The sequence below is a fragment of the Polypterus senegalus genome, chromosome 18, assembly GCF_016835505.1.
Source record: "Polypterus senegalus isolate Bchr_013 chromosome 18, ASM1683550v1, whole genome shotgun sequence".
In the NCBI taxonomy this organism is placed as follows: Eukaryota; Metazoa; Chordata; class Cladistia; order Polypteriformes; family Polypteridae; genus Polypterus; species Polypterus senegalus.
The window spans coordinates 39,751,910-39,777,922 of NC_053171.1; the positions used below are offsets into that span (position 1 = coordinate 39,751,910).

The 26,013-nt window shown below is 35.5% G+C and overlaps 1 protein-coding gene across 2 annotated transcripts in view; it reads left to right on the forward strand.

The window, feature by feature from the left end:
• LOC120519151 (latent-transforming growth factor beta-binding protein 2-like) overlaps positions 1 to 26,013 on the forward strand; it is a 389,450-nt gene that overhangs the window by 25,639 nt on the left and 337,798 nt on the right. For both annotated transcript variants that reach the window (XM_039742299.1, XM_039742300.1), the window contains exon 2: positions 20,341 to 20,411. In XM_039742299.1, coding sequence (XP_039598233.1) covers positions 20,341 to 20,411 — 71 coding nt within the window. The remainder of the gene's footprint in view (positions 1 to 20,340; positions 20,412 to 26,013) is intronic.

A 26,013-nucleotide genomic window follows, 5' to 3' on the forward strand; every position in this document is an offset into this window, starting at 1 on the left:
TGGGAAACAATCAAGAAAGCTAATAGAATGTTAGATTAAATATCTTGATGTGTTGAGTACAAGTCAAGGGGAAGTTATGCTTAGGATATAACATACTAGTGTTGCCTCACCTGGAATACTGTGTTCAGTTTTGGTGTCCATATTACACAAAAGACATAGCAGTGCTAGAGAAGGTCCAGAAAAGAGAGACTAGACTGATTCTAAACTATGAGGTATAAACTATGAGGAGTGATTGAAGGAGTTGAACCTTTTCAGTTTAAGGAAGTGGATTGCTTGATTAAGAAAGGGGGCATGATTAAGTGTTTAAAATTCTGAAAATAATGAATACAGTAGATCCCATTTATTGCTTTAAAATAAATTCTTCAACAAGAAGATAGGAACATGGATGGGAGAATGTTACAAAAGTTTTTCTTCACTTAAAGAACCATAGATATATGGGATAATTTACCAAGTAGTGTGGCAGAGAGTCGGACTTTAAAGACCTTCGGATCTCAACTTGATTTTATTTTTGACAACCTAGGTGAATAGAATGGACTATTGTTGGGCTAAATGCCATGTTTTCATCACAATTTTTCTAAATGTTCTATGGTATTTAGTAGAACCTCTTTCAGTAAAGATTTCTACTGTTTATTTTTTCAGAGATCTATTCAGCTATTTCCTTTATGATCTGCTAATTTAAATCAGGGTTGTATAGAGCTTGGTCCTGGCTTGGCAATAGTGATTCTAAAGAAGAAACCAGTGTTGGAAGACACAAAGGCCTAAGTTACAGTTAGAGTAAGTTAGAATGGCCAATTAACATGTCAGTATGACTTTATGCAAAGAGACCCTAGTGAACATAAGAAGAAACATACATTTTATACACAATGTAGCCAATTGTTTTTTACATGGGTAATAAGCAAAACAATTCTGAAATAGTCATGCCTCATAATCAGTAACTATGCTACTAAACAAATGCAGTAATTAATTAGTCCTACTTATCAGATATAATTCTCAAATAAGTAGTGGCAACATCTGCACTAGCCTTTTTCATTGTCGCTTTCTTGTTTAGAAAAAGACTGCGTAATCTGATGTCACAATGTCAAAATATTTAGGGAAACCTATGGTAAGATGAAACTGCTTTTATACCCAAAATGTATCAGATGCAAACTATCAACTTTCAAACGAACGCCTTTGAGTATTAAGGTTTTTTTTTAATTTGTTTTAAGATCCCTTCATGATATTAGGATATTTTAAAGTGCTGTCAAGGGATTGCCAGAGACAATGTTGTAATGACAATGGCTTCTGTTAAGACAGGGGTGGTCAGACAGGCAATGCATGTTTGGAGATAATTAGAAGGAAAGGTTTTAAAGCGATTGGGAAGGAAGTTCAGAGTATATTGGGACCCTACTTACTATAAGGACTGACCTGATTTGAAAATAAAAAACAAGGAAAAAGGAGAAATAGAATACCTGGTCCTCAGTAATTGGAATGTTCCAAGGTCAGAGTCATCACATCACTAAGTCACTGAATGTCTTGATGCCTCGACTGTTATGATGTAGTGATAAGTAAAAATTCTAAGCTTTCCTTTGGCATATCTAGATATTTTGAATATCAAGGAACAGTTTAGCATTATTATTAGGTTCAAATCAAGTTCTTACAATTAAGTATAATTTATTATTTTTGTATTTGATTTTCCTGCGAATGCCACTGTTTTTCAGGTCCTGTTGCTACTAACCTATTTCTGCATACTAGTGGGTGTGGTACTGTAAGTCATGCCGGGTGATGCCACCAGTATTATGCTTTATAAGCCAACCCTATTGATCTATTTGTGCATGTGACTCGGGTCTTCAACACTTTAGTAATCCTCTTTGACTTTGATTTTTATTTAGCGTTTTGATTATGACTCATTTCTGACTATAGAATTTCGATCATCTCCTGGCCTGTTTACAGCTCAACCAATGGCCGAAAAGAGCTGGGCTAGCCACCAATACAAAGCAAAGGACCCTGGAAGCTGGGGGTGGGGTTGTGCCAAATTGGAGATGTACTAAGATGTTCCACAATTTTCCACCAAAGCTGAAGAGCAAACAAGTCTAATGGACTTAAAAAGAAGGGGTACGTGACTTTCATTTCAAGGAATTGAGGCGGAGAAAAGATAGGGATCAAAGGTAGACCATGTCGGATTCAATAGGGAACCGGGATGGCAGATTTGTGGTAAGGTCACAAATCAAAATCAAAGTTTTAGTAGAAGGTCTGTTACAATTCCATAGAATGGCAGACAGAAGAGATCTAACTAATGACCAATATTTATAAGGAGGATTTATGGATAGCAAAACAAATTCCATTAAATATTCCACATTCATTTGTGATAGGTTGGAGGGGGTGTCTCCTTGCCATATTTAGAGCTGAATCTTTGAGGTACTAGTTGAAATCCACTGATATTCCTCCATCAATTGTTTTTTTCTGAGATTTATCTTTTACTTCTCAGAAATTGCAACATCTTTAATTAAATTTGGGGCCGCTAATTTTATATGGTCTTATTTTGTGGCATCAAGTGGTGAAACATGCAGGGGCCCAAGCCTACATTCCTACACTCTTATTTTTCATAATCCTTGCTCAGTGGATCAACCCCATTTTTTCCAGCCTGGAGGCAGTGCGGTATCACTACACTTGGAAATATCTGGGGTTTTGACTACTTTGACTGGTCCATTCTCTTTCTTATTCTTTTATCTTCAAATTAGGTCTGTTCTCAAGTCTCACTGTGCCTTCTCCTTTGTCCCCTCATCCTTTACTATCCTTTATTCAGTTTATATTGCCTAAAACAAACAGTTTCTATTTATTATGTACAGCACTAAGAAAGCCACTCTTAAAACAATACCAGTTCAGTTGGTTTGGAGGAGCCACTTTTACTCTCTCCCTATTCTTGATTAGGATATAATTTTTACTTTAGCATCCAAGATCCCCAATTACCAACATACTCCACTTAAATTTGTACACTGCCTATATTTAACAGTCCACAGATGCTTTGTTATGGGTTTGTCGGCTGACCCCTTGTGTTCCCTTTGTTCTTCTAAGCCCCTAGGTAATTTTCTGCAAATGTTCTGGGAGTGCGCCATGGATATGGTATTCTGGTGTAATGTTTCAGTTTCTCTCCTATATTTTTTACTACAAAATCCCCTTCTAATTTCAAATACTGCTCCTTTGAGACTTTTCTGTCATGTTTCCTTCTTGAAATAGTACCAGTACAAATACTTACATAAAAGCATCCCATATAATAATGAAAAATACTGTTATAAAGAACTCGTTGTTATACCACAATACAGAAAACAATATCCATGTGTTTAGATTGCTGTTGTTTTCCTTGCAAAGCCAAAATAATTTCTTTAAGTTAAATTTGTACTTTTTGAGATGAATAGGTTGTTCACATGGTGCCGTAGTTTAGGTTATGTGAAAACATTAACAGAAATATTGCAGAAAAGGCAAAATATGATGACCCATAGAGATTCTCTCAGTATTATAGTAGTAAGGAGGAGCTGCTGCTGCTGCCAAGCAAATATAGCACAAGACATGGCTTCTTCTGCTGCTACATTCCTGTATGCATCAACTCACAAATCAGGTTTAACCGCATACAGTGCGTACAAAAAGTATTCACCCCATTGGAGGTTTTCATATTTTAATGTTATACAACCTTGAATCACTGTGGATTTGATTAATCCCTACCCTTTGTAGCCTTTTTATGCTTATGTCTCTTAGCTAGTTCCTAGGATGTTTTGTAGGCATCACAGTCCCAGTTGTGAGCTTTGCATTATAACCTGCAAGTTCTCCATAGCTTTTGTTCTCCTGTTATCTTCTCTGACTATACAGTATGTTGTTTCATTTATTGTCCCTTTAATTTTCTTAAGGGATCAGTTTAGACTCATCCTGTGACTCTGCTTAATGTCTCTGTCTAGTACCCATGGAGGTTTCACAGGTATTACTGCCTTGTTGCGGTTCCTATCACCTCACACTGCACTATGCACTTTCGTTGGTGCTGCCTGCATCCTTTTTCACCTTGGTGGTTTGGTCATGCATCTTAACATCACATAATATGTATAATGCCATGAAAAAGTTCTCACCATGTCTGATTTGTTTTTTACCTTTAATTTTTCAAAGTTAATTGCATCAGATTTTTAATGATGGATGAAAAGGACCCCAAGGGAACAAAAAATTATTTGGTACTTATCATTTATTATATACATATATATTTTTAGAACAAAGTTATGTAGTACCTAATGCATTCAGTGAAAAAGGAATTTCTCCCATATACTCAAGAACTGGTTACATAAACTTTATCATTATTAATGGCCATCTTATCAGCATCATAGGCCCTTGGGTAAAGTAATCTGCTGGACCCCTGTTTTGAGAGCAAAACAGAAACATACATAAGCATCAGAAACATTGTGGGCCCCTATGCTGCTGAGGCCCCCTGCCAGTGCCCATTGTGACCATATGTTAAGACAGCTCTGCCAGTATTGTGAAGTAGTTGTGGCAATTTATTTATTTTGTAACAAGAGACAAGAACATTTGAAGAAGAGTTGGGGCACTGTGCTGAACCCTGTATATTGTTATGATTCAAAAAGTAACTGATAAATTGAAAAATACAGAACAGGCTTGCTTCAAAATGGAGCTGATGGTAGGACTTTCAGTCATACTTTCTGGAAAAGTATGAAGAGAAAAGGCATTAGGAAACAGTGCCCCCTCTGGTTCAGAGTGTAACAACTATTAAATGAGCCCTGAGGTTGTCTCCAGAGACACGTGTGACTGTGTATGTGTATGTATATATATATATATATATGTATATATATATATATATATATATATATATATATATATATATATATATATATATATATACATACATACAGTATATACAGTTATATATATATGTATATTTACACATATATATTGTTATTTTTTTTATTTTAACTATCATGATATAGAACTGCTTGTATGTTTTAGATTACTCTCTTACTGCATGACTCAGCTCCACAGCAAAATACATAGTTTCTTCAGTGATATTGACAAATTCAGATCTTTCAGAAGTGAAGCATCCACAAACCTAATTCTTCAACACAGAGTTTTGTCAGTTTTATGAGGTTCTACTTTGGACACACATTTATATAACATTGCACTGAACACTTGGGGATCGGTTCATGTTACCAAACTTTCCCCCAATTTATTATTGTGTACATTTTCTTTGTACTTTCCCTGCCATGGATACTATTTTTATAGCGTGTCTTTTTGATTGTAGAGTCATAAACATTGACCTGAAAAAGTGAGAGAAGTCTGTAAATTCCTGGATCCAGAGTTCTTATTAACTGTATGAAAAATTGTATACCTTGAACTTGGAAACATTTTGGTAGAAGGCCACCAATGACTACTGCTGCACCACTTCTCTGTTTGAAGAATATGGCTCAATCCACTATTCATGAAAGACAGAAATACATTAGAAGTAGTTTTATACCCCTTGTCATATAAAACTTTTTTGGTCTAATTTTGTAGAAATTTTCTCAGGGCCATAATTAGTCAAATGTGTATTGCTCAGGACTGGCATAAATCAGGATTGACAGTTAACTGAAGTATTCAAACAACAGATTCATGTTATTCATTTAATCTGGTTGATTTCACAAATGGAGCAATGCATCGTTTAAAATTTTGATCACTTTGTACACTTATAAATAAAGAAGCACCAATCTTAGGCTTCTAACTTGATACACCTACAAGACAGGGGGTGTTTTGTTCTGCTCATGTGTATTACTATGAATAACAAAGACACGAGGAAGAAGAAAGGGAGAGTAAATAGTAAGACACTAATTTAAACATTCAATTCTATTGTATACAGTACTTTTTCAGCAACTCTTTCACAAAGAAGAGACAAATTATTGAAGGTGCAAATTATCTATTTTTTTTTTTTATTCCACATCAGAGAACATTCTGCAACCTAGTACTTCAGATAATATTTTCAAACAGACTTATTAGGATTCAGTATTGCAGAGATATTCCTGTATTTGAAATGAAACATGCTCAGCTGATGAGAATGCACCATACATAAAACATAAAACAAAGCCCACTATTTATTTACAGTGTGATTACTTGAAGTCTTCTATAGTTTCATACATTTAAATTCCATCTGAAGCTCTTGTATAACCACTTAAGATGCCAGAGTCACCTAAAATGTGTTAATTTCATTTTAATAAGTCTAGAGTATTGTAATCTGCCTCTGTGACATAAATTGAGGTAGATGGATGAAATGTTCTCTCTAAAAGCACTTGAGATGAATTTCCATTTACAGTACACATCTAAACAATTCAGTTGTCTGTCATGTGTGGTTATTTTACAAATATAAATGTATCCTGCAAATGATCCAAATGTCAGGTCTAGTATAATCGGTAAAATGTATTCTTTCTTTAGAAAATCTTTCATTAAGAAGTAAAAATGGGAATATCTGTGAGAAACTAAATGTGAGGGCTGAAATTTGTTGACATGATAATGTATGCTTTTTGACATAGCATGCATTGCTTTGTAAATATTAACAGTTTTTAATTTGTGTTGCACTGCTCTTTTGGAATATTTCTTATTTAAAATGGGAGATTTGGGTTTATGATTCCTTGTCATTGTCATAAAATATAATAAGCAATGTTTTCAAAATTTTGAGAAATACACTATAGTTATGTTTCTGTTAAATAAATTATACACCGTTTTATATTTACCAAATGATGTTATGAAAAGTGTTTACCCTATTTGTGAAGTAAAACAGCAAGCCTCTGTATTTTAATTACAACTCTGTAGTTTTTTAGGGCGCTCTCAAATTTTCAGCTTTCAGCAGAACAAATTTCTTTTATAGTTTATGTGGGGAATGATGATCCTCATCCTACATTGAAGCAAAATAGATTTTGATGACAGTTATGTTGCTCTGAAACTAAGATTTAATGCATTTGAGTTAATGCAGCCTTTGCCAGTGCTCAAATTGTGCACATTATTTCGCTCTTGAATGTATTTACTCATAACCTCCTGCTGAGTAATGACATCAGCTAGTCATTAAATATCAGTTAGTCAGTTATTCTTCTGTAGCTTTTGTCCTACCGAGAAAACGCATTAAGGGACATTACATAGTGAAATGGATGCTCACAAATGAACCTGGATGAAGAGCTTTAGAGAATACGTACCACACATTGCTAAGAAACATTGGTCAACATGCTGGTTATACAGTAGGAAAGCAGTTGTCAGAATATCTTGAACATTTCTTCAGTGTACTTTAAGTAGCACAGGCAAGAGTTTTGGAATGCAATTTTGAAAATTCTAGTGAGAAGTCAAGCCAAATGACACCTTTTATTGGCTAACTAAAAAGATTACGATATGCATATGCAAATGACACCTTTTATTGGCTAACTAAAAAGATTACGATATGCATATTGTAATCTTGTTAGTTAGCCAATAAAAGGTGTCATTTTGCTTGACTTCTCACTACATTCATAATGGCTAACACGGTACAACACCCTAGTACTACAGAAAATTCTAGTGGAGGAAGTATTTTGATTTAACATATGTGGGAAACCCTCACTTGTACGGATTAAATATTCTTCACATATCTCTGATTTTCCTACATTATATTCTCTTCTGGCAGCACGGTGGCGCAGTGGTAGTGTTGCTGCCTCGCAGTTCACTTCCTGGGTCCTCTCTGCGTGGAGTCTGCATATTCTCCCCATGTCTGCGTGGGTTTCCTCCTGGTTATCCGGTTTCCCAACACAATTCAAAGACATGCAGGTTAGGTGAATTGGCGATCCTAAATTGTGCTTGGTGTGTGTGTGTGTGCGCGCCCTGTGGTGGGCTGGCACCCTGCCCGGGGTTTGTTTCCTGTCTTGTGCCCTGTGCCTTGTGCTCCAGCAGATCCCCGTTACCCTGTAGTTAGGATATAGGGGGTTGGATAATGGATGGAAGGATATTCTCTTCTGTATAGTATTTGACTACTTTTTAAACTATTATCAAATTTTATTTGGATATTTATACAGTAAAGCCATCTTATTTTTATCTGCATAAAACTATGATGTGGACTTGACTCAGGAATCATAGCATCTGCTTCAAGTCTAGCCATAAGATCAATCTCACACTAAAAACTAACACTTAACCTCACAGCATGCATTTCACTAAAATTTGATGTAACCTTTAGCAGCACGTTATATAGTACTTTATGAAAAGAAATAAACCAGGCCTAGCATAATCACTTTTAATTAATTGCTGATGTGAAAAATTTTATTATCGTTTTCATTTGGACTCCATAAGGTGTATTTTATCATATAATCTCTAAGGATTTTGATTTTCATAATTTTTATAATTATCACGAATGAACAGGAAAGAATACAGTGAGTCATACCTACAGTACCTTCAGGAAAGAGAGTCCCCAGCGTAGGACCTGGATGACTCTAGTACTACACGTGTTATGCAGAAACAGCAAGTCAAAATAAAAAAAGCAATCTGTTGAGCAAATGTTATAAACCTTTCATTTTTGCTACATCTATAACAGAATGTCCCATGGAGAATAAAGAAAACCCTCCTGGTTACCATGTGTCTAAATGTGTGTAGATAAACTGTGCATACTCCTTAGTGATACGCCTATTGGCTAGAATTCTATATGTCCATGCATGCTGAATATTTTACAATAATTACTATTTTTTCGATAAATAGACAGTCAACATTGCATATAATGTATTGTATTATGTCATAAGTGTCTCTGCTGTGTGTATTATGGTAATGAATCTTAATATGTCTTAGTTTTCTAGAGCAAAGACAATAATCATTATCTGTTTTTTGCATTTGTTTGCAGCAATGGGATTGTGTTCGATTTATCATACTTCACAAAATGCCTATTTCTTCTTTGGCTATTAACAATATCTGTTGATATTCTTATTGGTGTATGTAAGCAGAGGCAATGGTATCACCTCCACCTGTCACTCAGCCATTATTTAATGTATATATGTTATAGTCCTATGCTGTGGTTCAGACTGCTTCCTCATTTTTATAAGATGAAAAAGAACAAACCTATTTAGTATGATAAATTCAACATTAATATAATTAGGCAAAAACAAATTCAGTTAAATGTAAGATTAAGATATACACTGAAAGCATTATTATACCTTAGAACACAGAAGAACTTAAAAAATAAATAGGTCTGACAAATGAGTGGAAACAATTCAGTCCATCAAACCTGCTTGGTTAAGAAGTAGTTAAGCTGTCCCAATATCTTGTCAAAAGTTGCCAAGGTTTCTGTGTCGACTACATGACTAAGTCATTTATTGCAGATTTCTATGGCACTTTTTGCGCAGAAATGCTGCCAGGCTACTGAGTTAAATGTACATTTCCTTTAATTTTAAACACAAATATATGATTTACTATTTAAAAAAGGAACAACTCTGATTGAGGAATTTTGTCAATGACTATGAGAATTGTGAAGACCCGTTTTAGGTGCTCAAAACTAAAAAAGATTCATTCCCTTAATTTGTTGAGAGTAAGATGTTCACTAGTCCAGAGATGCTGAGGAATTAAATAATCAACCCAGCACGGAGCATTGTTCTCTTCATCTTTGCCTCCAGCCCACGAATTAACTTGCAATGCAATATGATACATCTTGAAATGAATTCACATGCAAAGGAATGACAGATAACGGAAAATACTGAATTCTAAACCAACTGGTTCTAAATTTACATGATATTCTGTATATTAGGGCTGCAACTAGCAGCTGTTTTGCGTATCCATTAGTTAGCCATTTATTATTTTGATTAATTGGAAGTTTAAAAATGCAATGTTTGGGCATAAATGCAAGCATTTTATTAAGAGGTTCAAAGGTTTACTCTGTGCACAATGCTCTCCTTTACAACAACAGTAGACTCAGTACAGTAGTATACTCTAAAATTACATTTGCCAAAAAAGAGCATAGCAACAAGTATTGTCGCTGTCTGTAAGTTCCAGATTTACACTTTCACAACTTGTGTCAACAGAACTCAACATCAAGATGTAGAAAGCCTAAATCACTTTTAAGCATCGACAAAAGTTGCTTAGAATATATTGTTTTATTTATTTTTTTGCTAGACTGTGAAATGTATTGAGTGTCATAAAGATCTTTGCAGTACAGCATCAAAAACCTGGCCATCGCTGTTGTCTAAAGGAATACTGTTCAAATGTTTTGCATATTGGTGATGAGTCTGGATCTGCACTGTCAGATAAGGACTGAGAGCTGTCAGATGAAACAAAAGAAAGTGTAATTGAGAATGCTGCTGGATTTCAGGAATGTTTTTACTGCTTACAATGTACACTTATTGTTCTGGTAAACCATGACAATTTCTAGCACCTGTCTATTGTGAAATAAAGGTGTCATTCATGCTGTAGAATCGTTGAGACTGCTTCCTTGAAGTAATGGTTCTACCTTAATCAATTTGCGTGGCATCAGTGGCACGTACCTAGACGCTGGAGTTAGAGCTGATCTTATGTATCCATACAAGTGACTCCATGACTCCATAGACCGTGTCTAGTCACAGAGACAAATTGAGAAAGAAAGAGATAATTGAGATCAGCACCTGCTGAGTGGACCCGAGTTTACTTCAGTGACAGTAAGAGGTCCTTGAATGTGCTCACCAAAGTGGCCAAGAGGTCAGTTTCCAAGTAGAAATTTTCAAATGAATGGTTTGTGAAGTCTGTGGAAATGTCACTTTTTCCTGATTAACACTGCTGTTATCAGACCTCTAGATATTGGAACATGGTACAGCACAAGAATACTAGTAGCAACTTTTTTGACACTGTTGAGTGTACAAGGGGAGGTGGGTGTCGATCCTGATTCTGCACCTTGATCAAGTCTGTTGTTTTAGCAGAGAATACCTTTAGCACTACCCCAATTCCAACTTGATCCTGCAATGCTGAGAACAATAACAACTCAATAAAGCAGAAGTTCATTTATAGTTGAGAGTTCATTTGCTGTTATGGCACATATTATCCTTAAGATGTATCTCTGAAGGTTCCCAGAAGTGTTTCATGACATGGTATTAAACATGTTTATATAGTATCTTGATACAGTTGTTACACAGATACTGTTTGTGTCTGTTATAGTTTATTTTTGTCATAAATAGAAAAATACATTGAAAGATACAAGCAACCTCCTGGGCCATAATCCAAAGATAATGTTACAGTATATGCAAAGAATTGGTTGATAAATGGTAGTGCAGTCAATAACACTATAATAAATTGTTTCAAACTGGCAATAAAATTGTTTCAAAACCTGGTGGTAAGGCTGTCCTCCTTGCATTGCAAGCAATCTTTGCTTTCATTTGGTAGACTGGCATCATCCCAACTGACTGGAAATGGGGCTTGACATCCCTATCTGGAAAGGGAAGGGTGATCGAAGGGTGATTGCAACAACTACAAGGGGATAACACTGCTCTCAGTGCCGGGTATGGTCCTTGCTAAGGTCGACCTCAATAGGATCCGTGATCACTTGCTCACTTACCAGAGACCGGAACAGTCTGGTTTTATGCCCAAGAAGTCTACCATCGACCACATCCTGGAAGTGAGGGTTCTCATGGAGTGCAAACGCGAATATATATAATATATAATGACCAGCCTGTACCCTGGTACTGTGAGTGCTGTGCAGAGTGGAGGCAGAACCACTGTATTTTTCCCATTTGATTCTGGGATTCGTCTGAGGTGTGTTCTTGCTCCTATTCTGTTCAATGCTTATATGGACTGGATGTTGGGCAAGGTCGTGGGGTCCAGAGGCTGTGAGGCATCTGTTAGTGAAGAAAGATTCATGGATCTTGACTTTGCTGACGATGCTGTGATCTTCGCTGAGTCAATGGAGGTTCTGATCAGGGCGCACGAGAAAGTCTGGGCTTGTGAGTGTCCTGGATAAAAACCAAGATCCAGGCCTTTAATGACCTCTTGGGCACAGCCATCAGCAATGTGTCTGACTGCAGAAAGAGTGTCGACCTCGTTGAGAGGTTTACTTACCTTGGCAGTGACATTTATGTCTCTGGCGACTCTTCCTATGAAGTCAGTAGACGGATTGGGAGAGCATGGTGGGTCATGAGGTTGCTGGAAAGGGGTGGGTGGCGCTCCAGATATCTATGCAAAAGGACGAAGGTCCAAGTCTTTACAGTCCTGGTGCTTCCTGTCTTGCTATATGGTTGTGAGACATGGATGCTATCCAGTGACCTGAGACGAAGACTGGACTCCTTTGGTACTGTGTCTCTCCGGAAAATCCTTGGGTACTGTTGGTTTGACTTTGTGTCGAATGAGCGGCCTGAATGAGGCACATTTCCTGCATTGTGAGGGAGCATCAGTTATGGCACTACGGCTATGTGGCGTGTTTCCCAGAGGGTGATCCGGCTCATAAGATCCTCAATGTTGGGGACCCGAGTGACTGGACTAGGTCAAGGGGTTGCCCACGTAACACTTGGCTGCGACAGATAGAGGGTCATTTCCGGAGGGTGGGACTGGACCATGTGTCTGCCTGGTGGGTTGCCAACCGGAATTTTGAGTTGTTTCGTCGTGTAGTGGGTGCGGCAACGCACTGTACCAGTGCATGCTCCCCGACTTGACTTGGCAATAAATTATATTATACACATGCACTTTGTTAGATCTGTTGTTGTATTCTCTGCTTGATTTTACAAATGCTGTGTATCAGAACTAGTCCCATTTGGCTTCAGCTAGGATGTTTTTTTCATATAGTGTCTTTATACTACTTGGTCCGTCAAACATAACTTGAAATGGTGTGATGGCTGTGTAACATTCACATAGTTGCAGATTATTAGTGACAGTAGGCAAAGGTAGGAGGGTTTTTTATAAGATAACATACAATAATTCTTGGACCCTTCGTACCAGGAGACCCTGATGATCGATTTTTGTTTGCAAGAACCTGTGCATGTGGTGTATGTCTAGCATTAAGTTCCCTATACACCTCATAAATAAACAGATTAAGAAAATGCATGGGTGAGTGAACATTTAAAGGTAATTACAGTTTTAATAAGGAATGTTGCAAGAATATGAAGCATTCACTACTGTGTTCCGACCAGGAAATATTAATAGTTCTGTAGCCTCAAATAAAATTTGGAAATGTCAGACAAATGTAAAGACATGATAAAATATAACTTTCCTTGCCTTCAGTATAATTTTATCACTTTTAAACCTGATCTGTAATATCTTTGCTGTGATGTACACTGACCATTTAAATTAACCATATGCAGATCCAGGAGGTTATTGTTCCAGTAAACCGGAAACTTTTTTTTTATGGCAGTAATCATTAACTGATCCTATTCACAAATTTCATATTGAAATACAGTACAAGGGCAGAATGTTTCATTACTTTCTGTCTGGCAAGGCTGAAGTATTGTTACATTTCAGTAATAACATCATAAAACATAATGTGACTACTTAAACATAAAACTAGGGCAATTTCTCTCTTTTAGCAGCATTCTGAAATTTAGTTCTGCAGGCCCCTTGTGACGGCAGCTTTCCATCTCCACCAATATCTTCTTTCAATTGGACTCCTATGTTAATAAAGGCAGCTGTAACTTCTCAGTCTGAGTGAGTGTGTTTTTTGAAATATCAATCCATAAATAACAAACTTGTCATGCTCACTTTTTACTGAATGAAGCAGGAATTTGTGTGTTATACGTTTTCATTAGCATTCATTTTTTACCTTAAAATATATTTTTTGTAGTTTTCTGTTTATTTATGTCTTTATTTTCTAATATGAATATAAGTTAGTAACACTTAAATAACTACCTTTTGACATTCAGTGTCATTTGCACCAGTGTTCATTTTTCCTTATCATCAATTGTCAGTATTCAGGTATTGTGAGTAAACACAGAAAACGTGAATTAAAAAGAAAATCAATTAAGCATATAAAAATATGACAAAAATATAAATATTTTTTAATTCCTCATGAATATAAATCTCACATTAATGCACTTTTCTGAATGCAAAATAAGATGATAAATAAAAAGAAGTGGTGATTAAACAAGTAGATCAATTAAAGGTAAAAATGTTTGGAAGAAGTGAATTCAGCCACAGGGAAACCACAGGACTGAACTTTTGGCATATCATAAATTATAAAATGCAGTGTTGATGTCCAGAGGCATTCAAAAAATGTGGTTTAGGGATCACATAATACAGTTTGAAAACCTGACATGGTTCGTTTGACACAAGATGATTTTTTATATGAAAAATTACAGCTCATATTTTTCAAAGGAATGTCACATTTTTATATATGTTTTGTTGTTAAAATAAGACTGATTTTATATTATAGATAAATTATTTTGTTTAATGAAATTTTGATGAGAGTGCCAACTCTGCTGAAAATACCCCAATAGCTTGTATTTGACACGTACCTCTTGTCACTGTATGGACATGTCATTATCCATTTTCATCAATGCTCTGATTAACTTCCACATCCTAAATACATGCATGTTATGTAAAAAGGTGACTTTATTCCATCCAAGATTGGCTACTTATTTTCATTCAGGGCCGGCAGAATCATTTTTGGAATCCAGAAATTGCAAGGAATTAGTTGTTCGAATAGCAATATCAAATAAATGTATGAATTACATTTTATGGATACCAGATATGAATATCTGTCCGCTTTGTAGAACTTGCTGGTTTGTCACGTTTTTGTAGGTTTTCACAGGTTTCTCTGATTTACTTTCAAATCCCAATGATGTATTGGCAGTTCATGAGTTAGATGTAACAGGCCTGGTATTAATTACTTTATATTGGAACAAGGACATTTAGAAAGTTGTAGGACAGACTGACATTGTACATTTTGCATAAGAAGTCCCTGACTTAAAAAAAGCACCAGACACTCTTAATGTGGCTAAAGAGCCTCAGTCCTTCTAAAACTGCATTTCTTTGGACTGCATTCATATCTGATAAAATAATCAATCGCAAGCCCAGGGACATCCCAGAGATTGCTGTCCGAGGTGCAATCTAAATACCAAATCTTGAACATAGACATGTAACTCTTCCATTGGCAGCCTTGATGGACTAAACTTTACCCACTAGTCAACCAAAAGAACTGACTTAGGTGCACTCAGAAAAGAAGTCTGTTTCTTCCTTTAAAAACCCTTTGCAGTCCCAAATCTTCACTCATTCTATCAAGTTTACTGCTCTCAACCTAGCAGTTACTTCTCCTGTCCAAAGCAGGACATCATTGGCTATAGGGTATGGCCATAACAAAAGAAGGGTGGAGGAGTTTTCTGTATTGGTGCTGAACAAGGGGGCCATGAGTAAGAACATGCCCCAGGTAAGCAAGTGAACATGCGAGTGTGAGACTGTGTGTAAAATCCACACATTTGCCTTGCTAATGATGTAAGCTGACAGAGCACCAGCTGACCTAGCAGATGGAATTTTCCTAGCAACAGAGGACACTGTGCGTAAAAACATCAAGTCTGCAGCACTGCCTACAACCAGGCAGTTCGACCAAGGTGATGAGGGAGGTGAGCTTCTAAAACAAGGAAAAGAAAACACACTGAAAGTCCAAACAAAGCATTACCTATGCTGGACCAGAAGTGCACCTACTTTGATTCTGATAACTATTAATTGTTACTTAATATACTGGATATTGGCATCAATGTAACTGAAAAGTATTTTTGAAGGATAACATCTAGTTGTTATAAGTTGCTTCCTAAATCCAGTATGAAAGTGATGAGCAGCATCTCACGCACAAAAACACTTATATTTGTGGGGAGGTAAACCAGTGTAGACCATCGGAGAGAAAATTAATGCAATCTTCATGGTGCAGGCACTGGAAACTTAACCACTAATTAAATAACTTATCCATCTCGATCATTGAATTGATAGAATTCATGTCACAGTCCCTTTTTTCTAGGAGGAAGTAAAAATTCAACTAAACTGTTGTAATTTTATTTCTTTTTTGTTATTGTTTTTCATCTATGTTTATATACCTCTAAATACTATATATATATATATACAGTACTTGTATATACTGTATTAATCTACTGTTCTTATGTTATACATAGATTGTACTATTTTGTTTATTACTACAAGTGTGTTTGGATTGTTGAAAAATAGTCTATCACCACAATGAACCACAAAGAAAGTGAAAGTGTTAAATGTAGACTTTCTGTTATTTATTAACCTCATTCATAAATTCTATAGATGTCTTCGTATTTCTGCCATCCTGGCTGGAAAGTGAAAAAGAGATCTCTCGCTCAACCATCCATCCATCCATTCTCTTCCGCTTATCCGAGGTCGGGTCGCGGGGGCAGCAGCTTAAGCAGAGAGGCCCACATGAATTATCTTCATCAGTTACCACTTGACTGGAATGTAGGTCTCTGTTCTCCAAACACCATGAACTTCGGCACATCAGACTTTGTTGCATTGTGTGTGCAGGGCTAATCATCTTTCCTTAGAGGACTATATATGGATATTAAGTAACTTAATGGGGCCTTGTTCTTTTTCCCCAAACTACTGTGTTAGGTATAGGTCACCCTAGGAAAATATTCAAGCAAAATGGATGAGGTCGTGATGATATTATGATGGGTACAGAGGGTGGTGCTGAGGTTGGGGTTTAGGGCACCTGGAGCAATTAATAGTACTTAGCTTTCATTTTCATATTTTTTGTGTGTTTGAGAATGTGTTTTTCTTTAACCTGGTGGCATACAATTTTAAAGCTTCACAGGCCACAAATTGCATAGATTGGATTGTTCACATTGTAAAGAAATTAACAAATCCGGTAAAGTTAACTAAATGTCTCTAGACAATGAGAGGAAACTCTGGCCTAACTTATAGGAATAAGAATGATGCAAAATTTGAATGCATAATTATTTTCAAAAAGTTACCACAAGTGATTTAAAAATGTTTGTATACACAGGTAAATGTTTCTAAATCCTACCTTCTTGATCTGTTTATAACAAAAAATCACCCTAAATCTCAAATATTCATATATGTTAAGTTAAATTTAATGGCAAGAAATCATGCATGGTAAACTCAAAATGGCAGATGATCTGAATATTTATTGAATGTTGATTTTTCCAATCACTGAAGGTATTCGTGTGGGCACATAGGTACTGCAAAAATCACATGTGGAAATCCTGAATTCTGCTAATATCCCTTCTTAATTGGACCTTGACATCTGAACTTTCGAGACATGCAAATGATAATCTTCATGACATTTTCAGCTGTCTGTAAGTCAAATCTAAAACGCGCCTGTTGTAAAGAATTTATTCACTGAAAGACCCTGCACCTTCAGTAGAGATCTCTGGCAGAGATCCAGATAGTAGATATATGGGCTCATGAGTCACTGTCGAGGAGTGAAAAAGTCTTCCTGAACACTCCACATGATATTGTATTTGGCAAAGGCCTCTCGAAGAGCCAGTGTAGCCATGATTTTTTTGTTTATAAAGATTTCTCTCCATACATATACCAAAACTTGTACTGGCATCTGCGCTTTTTCCTCCAAAGGTACAAGACTTGCTGGCTCAAGAAAACAAGCTTCTTGAGCAATTATTTTTTTTTTTGGCCTTTTAGGTTTTGCTTTGTGGTTTTGACCATTGTTCATTACAACTTCATAAGACTTACTTATCTGCTTTTGTTTAGTTAGATCTGTCAAATATAGTGTTTATGATTAGGCTTGTCTGACTACTGTTTTGGTATCTCCTCTTTAAATAACTTCTCACCACTTGCAAGTTCTGCATGATTACTCCTTGTATGATTGTACAATTATAAAACTGAATGTCATCTCATAATTTCTGGACCCAGGAAGAGGATTCTTGTTTTCTTAAGTTATGTGTTTAAAAGTAACTTATTTGATTATTTGAATGCATTTAAGTAAATTTGTGGTTTCTGAATGGACACAGTGGGTAGCCCTATTGCCTAACAGCTCCAGAATCCTGGACTACATTTCTGGAGCATACATAGTCTGTGTGAAGTTTGCTGTATTCTCTTTATGTGTGCACTATTTGTATTTTTCTCCATTTTCTCCACTTTGTTTTTATCTTAACTGATGAATATAACTTGCCTGGTGTGGGTATGTAGATATGTGGTTCTTGTAATGGACTGACATGTGATTTATCAAGCTGATTCAGCAATGAAACACTTTCTATCAAGCATTACAGTTTAGATACCCAAAAATGTTTTCACTAAAAATAGATACATCCAAGAAAAGTTTGTTTATTCTTTAAATTACACTAAATACCAAATTCAAAAATTTTGATAAACATGTAAGTTGTTGTTTTTCTTATTTTCCCAGTTTCAAATTGTTACCCTCAAAAAAAAATCGGTGAGGGCCTGTGAAAGAAAAATGAACTGCTTGCAAGCTACTTAGGGTTAATAGCTGACAAAGCCATTTTAAATAACGGCAGGTTATTCATACAGGCATCTGTCATAAGACAGGGTGCAGCATGCTGACCTAGGACAATTTCCAATTTGTTTAGGAACGTGTCTATTTGACACAGGAAAGACGACCTTTCGTTGTTTAGGTTTACTGACAAATAAAAAATAAAAAGATGGCCCATTACTGTAATAAAATAAAATGCTTAAGTAAACGATATTTTGTTTTTTTTCGATAAATAAGGGGAAGGGGTAGGAAGAGAGAAATTATAAAAAGTCAATTGAAAAATGGAACTTTGCTCTTCTGCCTTGCAACGTAGAATCCATGTACTCATCAGTGACTGAATAAAAATGTAATTGATTGAACTATTCCTGTCTTCCTCAGGGGGGTTTCTTCCACAAGTCCAATATTTGTTTACGGAATGTATTCATGCTTTAGCATTAACCTCCTCAAAAGACATCATTTTTATAAGCCATCCCATTAATACTGTACCTGTATATGTGTACCTACCTGTAGTTTTTCCTTTTCTTTCTCCATTGGGGTTAAAATCAATAGTATACAGTGAGCACACATTAAAGATCTACAGAGCAAGGGATGAAAAATCAATTTGTAGCATAGTTAGATAAGTATGAGTGAGATATTTTTCATTTATTACATTGTAGACGGAAGAATGGAGAATTAAGATCATGACATTATCGAAATTTCAAATAAAGTACAGCACCCTTATACTTTGTTGTCACAACTTGTGATAGACCATTGTCCTGTCTATCAAAGTTACACTGTTATCTTGTATCCTCTGCTCCAGGATAGGATGGCTTCCTGTGTTTCTAAATTGATTTATGGAGAAGAACACATTGAGATGTTCTGAATGTAAATTGACAGTAACCTTCAGTCTTTCCTGGCAGCAAAGGCAGAAATTAACCCAGGATATGGTATCAGCTTAGTGCGCAATAGAGTTATGCCATATTGTTATAGGAAAATGTGCATTCATGCAGCTGTTTTTAAGGCTGCTTATTGAGGTCAGGGTTGTGGGGAGCAAAGTGGCCCCAAGTGAACAGAATGCCAAGGGGTTTTTATGTGTGAGAGGAAAGTTGGAATACCGGGAGAAAAAACAAGGTAGGACATGGGGGAAAATATGCTGGCTGAAAATATTTATCATATACAGTAATTAATGTACATTAATCCATGTTTATCTTGGTCATTTAAAAATATAAATATTTCAGAATTCATGAATTTATGTTTTTGTCAGTTTTGTCATTTAATATTTTTTCCTGTTCTAAATAATATTTTTAAAACAAATCATTGGATTATTTATTTTTATAATGTTTACTAATGATTTATATTTAATAAAGTGTTTACCCAAGGTAATTTCTTATATCAAGATATATTTCATAGTTTAGTTTTAGAGATAGCACATGGACGGGTTAATGGCTTGCCAAAAGTCACGTTAGTGATTATTAACTATCCATTTAAAGGATTAAGAAGTTCCTTGTTTTCAGTCTGTACTTTGTTAATCCAATGATCCATCCATCCATTATCCAACCCGCTGTATCCTAACTACAGGGTCACGGGGGTCTGCTGGAGCCAATCCCAGCCAACACAGGGCGCAAGGCAGGAAACAAACCCCGAGCAGGGTGCCAGCCCACCGCAGTAATCCAAAGATTTCAGTCTTTATAGATGTATATTCATTAATTTACATATTAGCATTATATTGCTTACAATACCTTGTTCTAACTGGGATGGAAATGCCAACTAGAAGAACTACTAAAAACTTTCTGAGAGATGTTTGAATATTAGCTAAAAGCTGAGGTAACCTGATTTTTATTTAATTATATTCATCTGTTCATAGGATGGACAGATTTTTCTTTTAAAAACAGCTAATAGTAGACATGTTTTTCACTTTATATCACAAGTGTAAAATTCAGTAGTATTTTTAATGTGTACTGATCTAGAAAAAAAACTCAAGTGTTTGTTTTCTTTTTTGTGCTTCTTAGGCCTAATGTCTGTGGAGGACATTGCTGTTCAGGATGGGCTGTAGCTCCTGGTTCAAACAGATGTATAAAGCGTGAGTACATGAAAAACTACTGCATACAAAAACTTTTTTCTTTACAGGTCCAGATGTTGGGTATTCATGTACCTTTTGGCAATAGTGTTATTTTAATTGACATTTTGTGGAAATGAGTTTCTTTGGAGTGGTGACAGGATTTCAGTGTTTGTTTAAATAGCAAACTGAATATCCTGCAGACATTATTTCACTTAACAGCTCTAACACAGGCATAGGCAGCTCATGTCCTTGGGATCTGCAACATCACTTGATTTTTCTCTTTGCTTTCATATGTTTCAGTTTTTTCACCCATGCATATTTTTACACATTTTTTCCTCACAGAAGAAAACTGGGGAGAGGCCTAGAGCCCAATCTATTTAAAATATATCTCTTAATTTTTACATGTACATTGCTAGTAGTATTAAACATTTTATAAATGACATGCTGACCAAAAGCACATTTGTCTATTAGTGCTGGTCATTTTATATAACTATGTATCTGTATATGCTTTACTAATTGCTTTCTGAAAGTTTGCCTGTGACCTACTACAATTACATGGCTTTATTATAACTGTATTACATGACTGCCTAACTGCAGTATTTTCTTTTATCTATTTTATAAAAATATAGTTTAAGTCATTTTATTAATTGACTTTGTAACATTGATACTCTTAAAGCCTCAGAGATTCTGACTATTTAAATGACGTTAAGGAAGGTCAATGTTCTTTGAAGTGTCAGGAGTTGCATATTGCTTATGGCAATACACTGAGAAAAGATATATACTGTAGCAATTTAACGTTGAAATTAGGAATACTTGGAAATTTTATGGATGTTAAAAAATCTTAGAGTGATTAAAAATTGGAAGATTTGTCAAAACTAAACAAGCCTGACTGAAAAGAAACTGCAAGTAATGCATAAAACAAATGGCTCCTTCCTCAATCGGGTTTTTCCAACCCTAAAGTAGAATGGCACCTATATCAACCTCATCTTTTCACAAAATAATCACCATTAAGGATGAAAATAAATCTGAGAAAATAATATTTTTTGAGAATGAAGATTACCAAAAATGCAGAATGGTAGAGCAAAAATACTTGTACTAAAAGATGATTTTAAGGAAATGCAAAAATTAAATGTGTCATACTGCAAAAATAAATGGAAGGCATGGCTTATGTAAAAGAATAAAGACAATGTGTATATATGACAAAAATGATTACTCAGGGATATTTATAAAAGAATTATTGAAAAGGAGCATAAAGCAGGAACTAAATGGAAAAAAAAATGCTGCGCTTGTTTTTAGAAATGATGAAATAAATGTTATGCCTGAAGCAAAACCTAAAAAAAGGCCCATGGTTTAGTATGTGGTTGTCCAATGTGCTTCAAGCACTATAGATAATAAGCCTCTTGAATCTGTGGAAATTTTCTTAGTAGTGCGGAAAAAAATTGCATTGAGATGGTAGAAGGCAGTGGTGACTAGAAACTTGCAAATGAGGTTTAAGTTCTCAGGAGGGCAGATACAATTGGTTCCAGTAAGTACAGACAAATAAGCCTTACCTGTGTTCTGTAAAATATATTTAAGGCTGTTTTATTAATAACATAACACTCTCAAAACTACTTAATTAAATTTAGAGTCATGGAGAGGCCAGAGCCTTTCCTGGCTACAAAACTGCACTGGGCAGGGTGTTAGTCTGTCATAGTTACACACTGACCCACACAGCCGCACTCACACTAGGTCAGATGGAAATCGCCAGTCAACCTAAATAGTAAGCGTTTGGGGATTTGGAAGGAAATCCAGAGTACAGACATGGGGAGAATGTGTAGACACCTGACAGACGAAGACCAGGTATGGGATTTAAAGCCAGTAGGATCTGTTCAGCGGCAGCTGTTTTGCAAAAAATTACCAGCAAAAGTAATTACAGTTGCATAAAGTGTTTAAATTTCAGCCCACTGCTAGAGCACATAAAATAAGAAATTTCCAATTAGTGTATACTTTAATGTGTCAATTGTGATATTCACAAATTCACTAAAAACTTTACCAGCATCTGTAACATATGTTTGCAGTACTAGGGTGTTGTACCGTGTTAGCCATCTTGCCTGAAGAAGGGGCCTGAGTTGCCTCGAAAGCTTGCATATTGTAATCTTTCTAGTTTGCCAATAAAAGGTGTCATTTTGCTTGGCTTTTACCATATGGTTGAATGTCCTGATAAATGAAATATTCATGTACTTGGTTATTTGTGTTTTTTAGTTCACTTATTACTTTTCCGTTTGTGAATGTCCACTTTGTTTGTCCTTTGAAAACACTTAGATCTGAGGTGCAATAAAATAGTAGGAGGTCTTCTATCTTGACAAGCACAACAAAAATGCCAGAAATATGTATGCACAATTTTCCTTTGAAAATTTTAGTGCCTTTTAAATCACCATTTTAAAGCAATGTTTCAACATTGGTGATATTCATTTTAATTTCCTCAGCTAAAACTTTTACAGTACTGTTAAGTATATCTCCCAGCATGATAGGAACATTTACTGCTGTCTAATTAACTGTTCAGTGTGGGAAACCAATACATGCTTGAAACAGTGAGGTGTACTTTAAAATAATAATTTAAATCATCTCCACTTTGCAACAACTGTGGTGAAAAAAAGAAAAATGATTCATTCCTCTCCAACTCTATGCAGATTACTGCTTTTGCTACTGGTAACACACTTCAGCTCCTATCACTGAGGCTCTCTAGTAGAAGAACTGCTACAAAATTCATTTATTCAGTGATTAATTTAAGGTACTGTAACTCTCCAAAGTGTCAGTTTCATGCTGACTGGTGCATGCTGAGAGGTGAATTGTGACTCTTTGAAGTGGAAGCTGAGTCTCAATGTTGGAAAGTTGAAAGTTACAACATCATTCCTTATGAGACAGTCTGGGAACCAAAATGGAGCCATATTTATATGTATATTAAAATATCTTTTATTACTGTCTGCAGTCCAAAAGAGCAATCCAATAAAAGACACAAGTTCAGAATAAACAGACAAGCATTGGAAAAACATAAGTGAAAACTGTAAAAGTAGAACATAAAAGTTATCCAAAAATGCATAAAACAAAAGAGTGAGGTTTACAAAAATAATACTCTAATTTTGTGTTATTTGTTTACATACATTTTTACTGTTATTTAGGTAATGTCGCATTCTGATTATTTTTGCATTTACTAGCATGCATTTAATTTTGTTGTACACAGTATATTTTTTATTGTGATTCTGACAATCCTGGCTATCTACTTTTTCTTTTGTGTAGTCATTGGTATTTTGTGTCAGTCCTTGTATGGCGGAGCCAAATTGTTTACTTTTACTACATGCCTGTTGCCAGTCACATGACATATTATATTATATTATATTATATTATATACATGGGGGCGCACATCCACAGGCATTCTAACTTTGATCAAGTTGCTAAATCAATCCTTCTCAGTGATAATTAGGAAAGGCTAACCCAAGATATGCACTGGATATTTAGTTTCTTGAATCTTCTTGTTGTACTTCGAGTTTGGTTTAGTGCCTTTTCTTTTGGCAATCATTCTTTTTCGATTCTTATGGTATTTCTGACCCATGGCTGTTTTCCTGCATGCCTATTCTTATCTTATCATCAGCTACTCTAAATATCCTGTTGGACACTCATTTTTTTCACTATACTTATAATAATATAACTTCACCTGTATTTCATGTATTTGCTTTCTACTGGTACTGTCATTTAGTGTTTTTTATGCATGCTCTCCTCTATTTTGTATTTTTGCATGGTTGTTAATCCATGACGTTTGCCATCATTGAGATGTGTCTGAATTTTGATGCAAAGTAAGGAAACAATTTAATTAAAAAATGCTTTTTTTGAGAATATTTTTCCTTTAAAATCTTTTGGGTGTGACACTAATTTTGTTAGTAACATTGTATTTGGGGATCTTCCTTAAAACTTGAGAAATGATCTGTGTTTTTTTTTTTAGTTTATCTTTAGCTATGTTTGACTACTCTGACACTAGTTTAACTAATTCCTATTCTTATCCTCTCATTTGTCAATCACCTATGTTCTAATTAAAGTAAGCCATGGGTAAAATGTTGCATTTTCTCTACTTAATTGAAAATTTACCTAACAAACACAAGTAAATGTTGTTATTTATTTAAATTTGGACCCAACATATCTGCATGGATTAACTATTCTACATGAGACCTGAAGATTCAGCTTGCATAAATAATATAATTTCTTAATTGGTGGTTTATAGTGTGGAACCAGCAAGGAATGTCCTTTTAACATAGTTAGACAGTAACATATAAACAAAAATGCAGGAGTCAAAAGTCAGGAAAACCAAAAATCAAAATCAAAAATCAAACACACGGGAATCCAGCCAAGTCAATGCTGAAACTTCTGTGATTATTTATACTGCTGTGTGTAGTTCCCTAGCTGTAGGATCAGGTGGCCCTGCCTCCTCTGACTCCACAAATAAGAATCAGGGCAGATAATAAATAAAACTGCATATATTCTTAAAGGAATGCAAATAGAATTAATTACAGAATAGACAAAATATTTGAAAAACAACAACAAAAAAAAAATACATTGAAAAAACACTTCAGTCATGATAGTGATGGTATAAACAACAACAACATTTATTTATATAGCACATTTTAATACAAAAAATGTAGCTCAAAGTGCTTTACATAATGAAGAATCGAAAAATAAAAGACATAGTAAGAAATTAAAATATGTCAACATTAATTAACATAGAATAAGAGTAAGGTCCGATGGCCAGGGAGGACAGAAAAAACAAAAAAACTCCAAATGGCTGGAGAAAAAAAAAAATCTGCAGGGATTCCAGACCATAAGACCATCCAGTCCCCTCTGGGCATTCTACCTCACATAAATGAAACAGTCATCTTTGTATTTAGGGTTCTCACGGAAGGACTTGATGATGATGGTCATGCAGACTTTTGGCTTTTAGTCCATCAATGTTGGAGCATCATGATGCTTTGAGTAGATGGTGGTGGCGCAGGCCGCCACCACAAAGAAACCTGAAAAAGTAAAAGAAGAGAGAGTAGTGGTTATTACGGGTTTTAGAGCCACCATGAATAGTTATTATGAAGAATTGAACATACAGAGTATCAGGATTAAGTTAAAGTGATGTTATGAGAAGGCCATGTTAAAGTAATGTGTTTTCAGCAGTGTTTTAAAGTGCTCCACTGTATTATCCTGGCGAATTCCTATTGGCAGGCTAGTCCAGATTTTAGGTGCATAACAGCAGAAGGCCGACCGCCTCACCACTTCTTTTAAGTTTTGCTCTTGGAATTCTAAGGAGACACTCATTTGAAGATCTAAGGTTACGATTTGGAATATAGGGTGTCAGACATTCCGATATATAAGATGGAGCGAGATTATTTAAGGCTTTATAAACCATAAGCAGAATTTTAAAATCAATTCTGAAAGACACAGGTAACCAGTATAGTGACATCAAAACTGGAGAAATGTGTTTGGATTTTCTTTTCTGAGTTAAGATTCTAGAAGCTGCATTCTGCACTTGTTGCAAACGATTTATGTCTTTTTTGGGCAGTCCTGAGAGGAGTGCGTTACAGTAATCTAGTCGACTGAAAACAAAAGCATG